At 33.1% G+C, this 10,673-nt stretch overlaps 1 protein-coding gene across 1 annotated transcript; it reads right to left on the bottom strand.

Moving 5' to 3' along the window:
• Window positions 1–4,117: 4,117 nt before the first annotated feature.
• Window positions 4,118–7,501, bottom strand: LOC112501249. The gene is made up of 2 exons (XM_025104959.1): window positions 7,168–7,501; window positions 4,118–4,652 (listed from the first exon to the last, which is right to left on the bottom strand). Exons 1-2 carry the CDS (start codon window positions 7,442–7,444, stop codon window positions 4,288–4,290), a joined length of 642 nt encoding a protein of 213 aa, XP_024960727.1. The 5' UTR covers window positions 7,445–7,501; the 3' UTR covers window positions 4,118–4,287.
• Between the last annotated feature and the right edge of the window lie 3,172 nt (window positions 7,502–10,673).

Below are 10,673 nucleotides of genomic sequence, written 5' to 3'. Positions count from 1 at the left end.
AGTTAGCAACCCCTTGCATTAAAAGAGGAAAAGAAATCATGATTACACTAAGTAGGAATTAATGAGTTGTTTATCAAATGCTTATCTAGGTATGCATTTATCAAGTCACATTACCTTACCGAATGTATATGGCAAAGACCAAGGGGCTGTTTACTTGCGGCTTAATTAGGCTTATTGGTCTATTTGGCTTGTTCGAACAACTCATTTGAGTTGTTTACTTACGGCTTATTCGCACAGATAAAAATGGTGTGTTGTCCCCATTCAGTCACAAAAATGACATCCCTACCTCTTATTTAAAGCACCGCATCCTTCCCATATGAGACACCCCATCTTCGGCCTCTTTATGATTTTTTGTTTTGACGTTCAAATAATTAATATTGGGGGATAAATCAGTCATTTATGTTATTCAGACTGTTGGTTCAGATAAAAAAAAATAAACAACAACACTCATTTATCCAGACAGACAAATTTATCCGGGCAGACAAATTTATCCATACAGGACTTAATAAAAAAAATTGGTAAACAGACCCTAAGAATCTTACCCGATAAAATTGAGGCAAGGAATCGAAGGTCTTACCCGGTAAGTGCGTATGACGACTCTCACCACGGCTAGCGATTGCCTGATAAATTGTTGCATACGATGCCTTTTTTGTTGACTAAAATTGTACCCACTAAGCAAGTGACAGTGCTGAAATTTACAGGTAAGCGCTTACTGGGTAAGTGTTTGGTAAACGACCTCTAAGTCACATCTAGTTGTGTTCTAATGTAATTTTACCTTTTGGACAATAGAAAAAAGTGCTAAAGCGGTCCGAAGTGGATGTATGAAATTTGCATTTGGATGGTTATTGATCGACCACTATGCAACAATCGTTTACGTTATATGGTACTTATACAAACCTACATTCATCCATACATATATCGACTTATGCGGAAAAAAGTAAGCTGTATCGAGCACTGAATGGCATCAAAACCATTCTAAATGGGTGATTGGGGTCTTCTGATGCTAACCGAATTAAAATATCGACAAGGTGGAGAACTATAGTATTCTCAAGATCATGATTGAGACTATTTGAAGCAACATCCATCTAATTTTCTCAACTTGGAAAATACTGTTTTGTCTTTTACAATCTGATTTAACCCCGAAAAATATACATTTTCAGATATACGTCTTTCACAAAGACGATAGTGACGATAGTCCTTTCATAAGTCTTTTCATACAACCCTTTTCATCATACCCTTAACGACACCATTTTCTTTGGCTTTATTATCATACAATACAGTGTTTGCATCATAAAAGGCCTATTTTTCCAATTTCTTGTCTTGTTTTTTTGAACTATATAATATTTATACTAGAAGGGTATCGCGCAATACAGCGAGATATTTCTTGATTTTAATATTTCATTTTATTCCTTATCCCAGTCGATGTTATAATATGGTCTTATGTGATTTTGAAAAAACGATGATATTTTTTTTTGAAAAAAATATAAATTTGAAGACATCATAAAAATTTGACCAAAATATATTGATATTAGTATCAAATTAACTATTTTAAATTCTTATTTTTTGTGTAATTTTCTAATTCAACTTTTTTATTATAATTTTAATTTAGGTTCAATAACGAAGTAATTTATATTTGATCTAATAATATAATTTTTTATACAGATAATAATTAATTATTTTGTTAAAACTCGATAATTTTATAATTTTAGATTTTAAAATAAGATGTTTATCCTCTATTTGATTATATTTATCCGTAGTTAGTTAGACGAATTCAAATATTGAGCTTTAATAAGTTGTATTTATGCATAATTTACTTGTAATCTTGAATTTTGAGTAATATGCATCAATATACAGTACTTCATGCATAAAAAATGTTTTTAAGAGTTTTTTTGTCAAATGCTTTATAATATAGTATAGATAAACTCGCACACCCTCCTCATATTTGGTGAGATTTAAACCCCCTGATGTTGTAGAGGCTCCAAAGGCTCTTTGATTTCTTGTGTTGTAAAAGTGTAAAGTCTATTTATTTTGATACAAATACTAAGAAGTAAATTGAAAAATAGAAGTAAAAGAGAAAGATGAGTAAGAAAGCACTCAAAAACCAAAAGCAGTGATCCATCGTAGGTTGAAGCTATAATTGAAGTTTGACTTTATTTGTCAAAGAGAAAGGAAAAGGAAAAGGGGGACAAATGTTAGGAAGAGGTCAAAATTTGACCACTCAAGAGACAAATAGTCAAAATTTGTATTTAATTAGAAAAAGATGCATAGATTTTGGGTGGGCAGAGTTTAATGTTATAAGTAGGTTTAGATTGTTTACAAACAGCTGTATGCACTACCACCCCTTTTCACGCTAAACACCCCCTTACTTGATTCCAAATCTAATATTAAACTCTTTTTCTTTACATCACATGTATATATTATATTATAAAATATTTCACAAAAACTCATATTAATTTCAGATAAATTTTATTAAATAGAGGATAAACATTTCATTTTTAAATATAAAAAAACTAAAATATAATTAAAATAATCATTAAGTTTTAACAAAATACTTTAATTATTATCTTTTATAAAAAATTATATTATTAAACCAAAAATAAAATAAATGAATTAAAGAAATACACAAAAAAAAAAGAAATTTTAAATAGTTAGTTGATACTAATATAAATATTTTTTTTATGATATCTTCATATTTATATTTTATTCAAAAATAAAAACATTATTGTTTTTTCTCAAAATCGTATTATAACATCGACTAAAACAAAATACTAAAATCGAGATGTATCTCGCTACATTATGCGAGTACCCTTCTAGTATATATATATATATATATATATATACACACACATACACACGCGCACGCGAATGATTGTGTGTGAGAATAGGAGTTATGGTAAGAAAAATGCAAGAAATAATCTAAATACTTGATCACTTTTGATCACATGAGAATTGATCCGATACATCTCGTTGCATCTCATTACTGTTAATCTTCAATTAGAATTGATCCAAGAATGAAGATCTTTTCTTACTCTTTTCACCGTACCTTTTTTTCAAAACAAAAAAACACATCTATTACATTAATTTAAGTGTAAAAACATCTGTGATACAATATTGTTATGTTGTATTATTTGAAGATTATGTTTGTATTTATCCTACACGTACACAGCTCTTGAAAATTAAATCCATCAACATCATATTAATTCCATATTTTTTTAATATAAGATGTAACGAATAAAAAAATTTAATCAGTCAAAGATATAAAATAGTAGTAGCAACTGCAACATTGGTGAACGGATCGTTTATTAAACATGTATCGGGTAAGAGTTACCGAGTAAGAGGTATAACAAGGACCAACAGTCTTACCCAAGTAAGCACTTACCAAGGTTTAAAATGTTTACTGACAATCAATTTTGATGTCCAAGAATGTTACATGACAAGGTAAGTGAGAGTAATTTCTCTTACTGATAAGTACTTACCCGATAAACATTTGGTAAACAACCCCTAAGTTGCCTTACATAATTGATTTAAATTTAGATAATTTAAAGATAGTGAAGCCTCTAGCATGTAGCTTAGTTGGCAAATGAGTGTAGACTTTTGCCCAAATTCAAGACAACCCACGGGTTCAATCCAAGGCCTCTCCGCTAGCTTCAGCCGCTACGTGGGCCAAAAAATTCCCTTTTACATTGGTGTCTTTGAAGACAAGTTCCGTATAAAGTCGACTAAAGTTGTCAGTAATCAACTTTTACCTAAATTTAAATATACTAAAATTTAGTCATGAAGTTTTGTAGCCTTAATTATATATGATCAAAACAAGTTTAAATTTTTTAACAGAACCAAACAATCGGTTAACCCAACCGTGGTTATGTGACCTGTTAAGTCGCTTAACACTGGTCATAGCTTCTTTACTTGACAATCGGTTATAACCGGTCCGGTTACGGCTCTAGAGGCATGCAGGGACCGGGACCAGGACCAGGACCGGGAACGGGATTGTAGAGAGGGCCCGACCGTTTAACCAGTTTGCCATCTTTATTGAAAAGTAAGGCCTGAAGGATAAAATATACGTAGACTAAATAAAAGACTCGAACACAATTCAAGGATTATGGAACCTTGTTTGATACAATTAAAACAAAGGTTTGTTGGTCTTCTAACCTCAACAAGCCATCATGATTTTTACAAAATGTAAGCAAACTGCAACCTTTGCCATCGACACATATAACAAACTCCATTCATCTTCCCTTAATTTGCCCACTTATTTTCCCCTTTTGCATCAAGAAATTTGTTATTAACTCACTTATCCTTCTTCCCACCAGAATTCGATAAGGTTCCTTCGATCGTCCGCAGTCCATCCGTGAGACTTCGGTTCTCGGACTGCAACCGTTCGTATTCAACACGGAATCCTTCTGATTGATTCTTGAGACCACCCGAATCCATTTCTGCAGACTTGATCTTTTTCTCCTTGTTAGCATTTTCAGATTCCAGCCTTCTGATCTTTGCTGTCAGCCGAGATATTTCTTCATTAAGGGCGTTAATCTCGTCTACAGCATTGTTCTTACCTCCTTCAGGGGTTTGGTTTTGTTTCTTTCTGAGCATGCGTAGTTCTCTAATGTAATGATGTAGTCTATCGATCATCAGCGACAGGAAAATTGAGAAGCCTGATGCATCGGTTAAGATTTCTTTTCATTTAACTTGATTTAGTTGAAAAATGAAAGGTTCATACAGATGAAACCAAACAAACCAAGTAAATCCAACACATGTAGGGTTGGGGGGTAGGATGTCTGTAAAACTTCATAAAAGGTAGAGAGGCTGTTTCCGTGAAACCCCTGGATTGTGAAGCAAAACTACAGGTAAATTTGTGTGCAATCAATGAATGGGTATCCAAATGTTCCGATAGATGGTTTAGCAGAAAACACTGAACCATGACCTTTTTAACTGCACACGGAGAGGCCCAAACTCATGAACTATTAAACGGCATATCCGTTGCAAAAGTTGCATTAAAAATCTAGATTCATGTACAAACTTTGTGGCAACAACCTCTATCGATTGATGGATAGGGGTTGGGTTCCGGTGAGGATAGGGGTTATGATAAGAAGGGAGAAGGGATCTCCACCCTTGGATCAATCCTAATTGAAGATCAACAATAATGAGATGCACCGAGATGCACCGGATCAATTCCCGTATCAAGCGCAATTCATGGAGTGGAGGTGAGATTAAAAGTGATCAAAGGTCCAGATCTCTTCCCTTCTTACGCTGCTCACCTTAACTCCTATTCTAACACGATTCTTTATATGATGGATAGTGCATAATAATAATACAAAGGTCATTAAACAAGTGAATCCCCCAAATACCGCATTAAATTACTTAAAGATCTTCGGCAATAATTTTATGTGTTACTAAACTTCTGTTGACACACAGACATGGTAAAAGACGACATCAAAGGGCTTATAAAGGCTTTCCAGAAAATAAAAGAGCATTTGACGGACCTCCAGAACTAGCAAGGACATTCTGACCTCACTAATATAAAGAAAACTTACGAAAGATGATAACATGAGTTCAAGAGATAAATTACTTCAACAGAGAGCCACAAAACATGCTCAGCTATAAGTCAACAAGAACCAGTTCCTGAACCAACAAGCAATACACTTTGGAAATGAATCAAATGCTTGTATGGTGAAAATCTATGAGGTAAACAAGAGCCCTGAGGTAGTAGGCTTTAATGTCCAAGCTTTGGTGAAACTCAATACCAACTGAGCTTTGATCCAAACTGATTAACTAGCCAACACCACTTGAAATCCCCATTCTAAAGAATAACCTTTTTTCAGAAACATTGATATTTGTAGCAAGCTAAAAGTAATAGTCAAGCCATACATTTTGAGAATTTGCATCAAGACATTCATTAGACCTAGATGGTAAATACTAGAATATTTGTTAACGCATCTCAACAATCGTCCAAGCTCACACCTACAACAGATTACCTCTAGGCATCCAGCCTTTTCATAAGAAGCTTAGCTCGTACCCATGCAATCTAGCACCGCATTCAGCAATACAACATAGTAGAAAGGTTAGATCTATGATTATTAGTTCTTTTTCCATCTGGGTTCTCTAATAACTTCAGCAAAGTCAATCATATACCAAATAAGCTCCCCTGACCCCACACTAGCGCAAGGAGGAACTACTATGAATTATTGTAACAGTAAAAACAGAAGAAATTACCAGCAATGATCAAAAAAAGAAAGGAAAGACACCCACCAACCCACTAGAATTTCATAACCAATTAGAAATTAGAACTGATTGCATTATAAGCAACATCCATTATGAAGAGTTTGTGCAGATGCATAACATAATGGCAAGGTGGCTGCTGGTATGAAATGCATAAATCTTTTTAATAAGAGAATCGGTTGGGCCTAATTGGGGATCTAACAGCTGCGTTTGTACAAAACTGCAACTTCCGCCATATTCATCAAAACGCATAGATTGTTCTCCTTTTAAGTGAAACTTCTTACAAGTTACAATACTGTTAGAGGGTACCATCAAATCACAGGCCATCAATGGAACAAGATAGGAACTTAAGTTGATTATAATACAACAAAGATACCCACCCAGGTAGTGGATCAATCCACAGATGGACAGACACAAGAGTAAATAAACCTATCCACATGCCATTTAGGTAAAACAAGTCAGACATGAATGATCATTGCTATCTCAAAATGGATTCCTACTCAGACTCCATGTGAATTTACCGATACTTGTACAAATGATTCAGCATTATGATAACATAGCACAAGAGCTATCTATGTGCAATGCAATCAGGTAGAGGAACATAACAATCAAAGAGGTTGTGCTTAGGATTAAACAAAATGGCAAGGAAATTCAAAGTTAATTGACACCAAATCCCGTAATTACTTACTCAGGCTTATGATTTTCTCTTTTGATAACAGTTCTTCCTCGATCCATGGTTCAAACCGAGATAATCAACGGAAAAACATGAAGGCTCTTATAGCCTGTAGCTTGACTAATAAATTTCGCATATAGTCAAAACAAAGGAACATGCCTAACAGATATCCAGCAAATCATGTTGATTAAAAGAAACTGCAATTAAACATACAGCCAAAGTAATCAATCACAACATTTTACGAAGAATACAAAAAACAAGAAGGAAATGAAGATTACCAATGAGAGAAGCTTCGAGCATTTGGTAAGCGAGGATGATTTGATCGGTGGGACCGATAGCATCGCCGGGGCGTCTCCGCATATGCGAAACGTTGTAAATTTGGTAGAGCATGATGGTGAAGATGGTTGCGACAACGGATTTCACGATCAATGGAGCTCTCCCTCGTTTCATACGATCTAATGCAAGGATTAAAAGCTTTCGAAGTGGGGTTTTGAACATAAGTAATAGAATGATTGCCATTTCGGCGAATAAAACCATGAAGAACACGTAAATCATCGTGTATTTTTCAAAAATTACAGCGCAATTGAAACCCTAATCGATCGATCGACGACCAATGATACAGACAACTGCATGCAGTTTGTACCTACAAATTGGGCAAGTCAGGGGCCAAATATAGTTTTTCAATCGAATTAATTAGCGTTGCATTTATTAACATACTAGTTGTATAATCGTGTAATACGGTGGGAGCCATAAATTTTAAAGATTTTAAAGTTTCATTGGTTTTATTAGAGAAGATTTAACAATGATATACGTTACACTTGTTCTTTGCATATTAATACAATTTAAATAAACAAGAGTTATGGTTCCAATTATAGTTTATCGATAGAAAAAATTGTATGACAATTTAAAATATAATATATTTAAAATCTAACATATTTAAACGACTCCACAAATGTGTTCGATTTACACCAAGAGCAAAGAATTAAGAGATCGAGAGTGAGACTGAAAGTTTTAGAACAATTGAATGAGCGATGAATAAGAGAAGTTTTAATAACTTATGATGAATATCAGTTTAAATCTCACATTGGAGGATAGGGAGAAAACATTAAGGTATGAATGAGTGAAGACATGAGTGAAATGTGTCAAAAGTATCTTGAGAACATAAATTTTTTTAAGACTAAATGCATAAAATAGAACTATTTATTTTATTATGAGTTGTTTTTAAGACTTTTAAGAATTTATGTATAAATGTATAATACTTTGTGTATTAAAATTTATTTTTAAAACTTTTGATAAATCTGTTTATAAGGTAGTATAGATTAATTTTTATATAAAATACATTCATCAGATAATTTAATTAAAAAACATCTTCTAAATATTATTTGAGTATTTCTTTTTATATTTTTATATCATCATTAAATGTTTTTTTAAAATATTTTTATAGTTTTTATTAGACTAAAAAGGAATTCAAATAACATTACCAATATTATCTTAGATAACGCTATAGGAAATCTAGAACAGATGACGAGATCGACTGATGTGAATAAAAATACACGTATTAAAGAGACTGATTTAAACGTATTTCAGTGAAAGTCGATATAACTGTGAGGAAGTCAAATATGAAAAAGTATAATACTTGAGGTATAAGATTGAATGAATGCAAGATCGACAACCTACGATGGAGGATTATGACGACTCGCTAAACTGTTGGCCTAACTTGAAACCATAAGGGTGGTGTTTGATTGGTTTGAGTTTGGGCTCCAAAGATCAAAAGTGTATGAAAGTCACATGTTCAAATATAAGGAGGAATAAAAATCTCCTTGTGGTCATGGAAGTTCAAATTCTGTGATTCCGAGCAACCCCCAAAGCAAGTGATTTTCCTGAGATTAGTCGGCTTGTATTGCGGGTTGGATATCCAGGTTAATTAAAAAAACATAAATATTCAAGTTTTTATTGAATATATTTGGTTATAAAAAAACATAGATTAAAACTGGTATCATCAATTTTGAAAAAAAAAAGTGAAAAACAGCTTTTAATTTGAAATGTTTATGGTTTAAGAAATTCTCAATTCTCTTATATATAAATAATCTGAATTTGATTAATGTTGGAGATTGGCAAAAGCAAGTTATGACTGGTTATTTAACCGGCCAGATAATTGTTTGCGATAAAAACAGCTACCATATACTGGATATGGTATAGCCCGTGACAGTCCCTTAATAGGTCCTTAGGCCATTTAATTGGTTGGTCATAGCCTGCCCGAAATATGTAGTTTAATCGGTCCATTTTCTATGTTTAAAGTTTTATTACTGTTAAAGGTGAACTGTGTTTTTCGTCCCTATGGTTTATTAATAACTGCTATTTTTGTTTTCTTGGTTTCGAATTATGAATTTCGTTCATATGGTTTGTAATTTGTTGTTGTTTTCATCTCTATAATTAACGTCGTTAAAAATATTATTCCCAATAGAAAAAATGATTCTGAATCTATAATGCTGGCTTGGTCGATTAGTAAATCACTCGTCATCACGATCAAAATCGAAAAACGTGATTCACATTCTTTCCAAAATGTTAATACCTGAAGATTTTCAAAAAATCATCAGCATTCAAGCAGTTATGGCTGATAAGAATACAATTAAACCTTGTCTATTGTACTGATAGGTGACCTTCTTTTAATTACTTTTTAATTGGTGAGATCCAATTTAGACCATAAAAATCAATTAAAAAATAAAATCTAATTTAATTTAAAACACACATCCAAACACCCCCCCCCCCCCCCCCCCAAATCTCTTGTTTCAACTATTTTCTCTTATGTTTCCTCTCTCCATAACATAATAACACACAATTAAACGTGCACATAAAGTAAACACATTGTGAACACTAGGGGTGTTCGCGGTCCGGTTTGGGTGGTTTAACCTCTCAGATCATAAACTAAATCGTAATTGTGGTTTATAAAATTTTCAAACCGAGCAGTTTGACATCAAGTGTCCAGACCGGTCAAACCAGACCACGAAAAGGCGGTCTGGTCTGACCGATTTAGGCGGTTTGGGCCTTTAATGGACTTTAAATTTTAAACTTAAAAAAAACATATATAATTTACAATTTTAGATTAAATATCCATTTTGATAATGTTAGATGTTAAACTTTATGTTGGACTTAGATATATATTTGAACCATAGTCCATAAGTTAAAAAAATTGGGTTTGCTAATATTAAAATAAATAATTAAATAATGTATGTATATATATATATATACACACACACATATTTGGCAGTCGGTTTGGTCCAAACCGCCCAAAAAAGGTTCCAAACCGCAGACCGGACCGGACCGCCCGGTTTTACTATTTTCCAAACCAAACCAAATCGCCAGACTGCTCAAACCGCCAAAAACGATCCGGTTTGACTTGGTTCGGCCGGTTTAAGCGGTCCAACGGTTTTTTTGAACACCCCTAGTAAACACTTTTAAATAATAATATTATAATTTGTGAAAACATTTTAAATGTATAAGGTCTGGTATAACTTGTGAACATATTGTGAACAAAACTAAATCTAAACCTACCACTTGAGAAAACCTTGGTATAAAATTTCTTAAGACTGTTTTCATCGTGTTCACCTTGTGTACATATTTAATGGTGAAAGTGTGTGCGTGTATGTTACAGAAGAGCAAAGAGTATATGAGATATATATATATATATAGGCATAATCATTTACAGACCAATTAATTAATACCAATTTTACAAACTCAGCTAAGGGACTGTTTGACAGTTGATGAATGGTTTGATGCAGAATGA

The sequence above is a fragment of the Cynara cardunculus genome (assembly GCF_001531365.2).
Source record: "Cynara cardunculus var. scolymus isolate 2C chromosome LG 17, CcrdV1, whole genome shotgun sequence".
Classification (NCBI taxonomy): domain Eukaryota; kingdom Viridiplantae; phylum Streptophyta; class Magnoliopsida; order Asterales; family Asteraceae; genus Cynara; species Cynara cardunculus.
Note: the sequence above shows the minus strand (reverse complement) of the source record. Positions and strands in the feature narration are given on the sequence as shown.

What these genes read in the sequence shown, in the direction of transcription:
- LOC112501249 (XM_025104959.1), bottom strand. Translation starts at nt 7,444, where the DNA reads ATGATTTACGTGTTCTTCATGGTTTTATTCGCCGAAATGGCAATCATT. An exon ending in GCTCGAAGCTTCTCTCATTG is followed by an intron (nt 4,653 to 7,167) that starts GTAATCTTCATT and finishes CCGATGCATCAG; the next exon opens with GCTTCTCAATTTTCCTGTCG.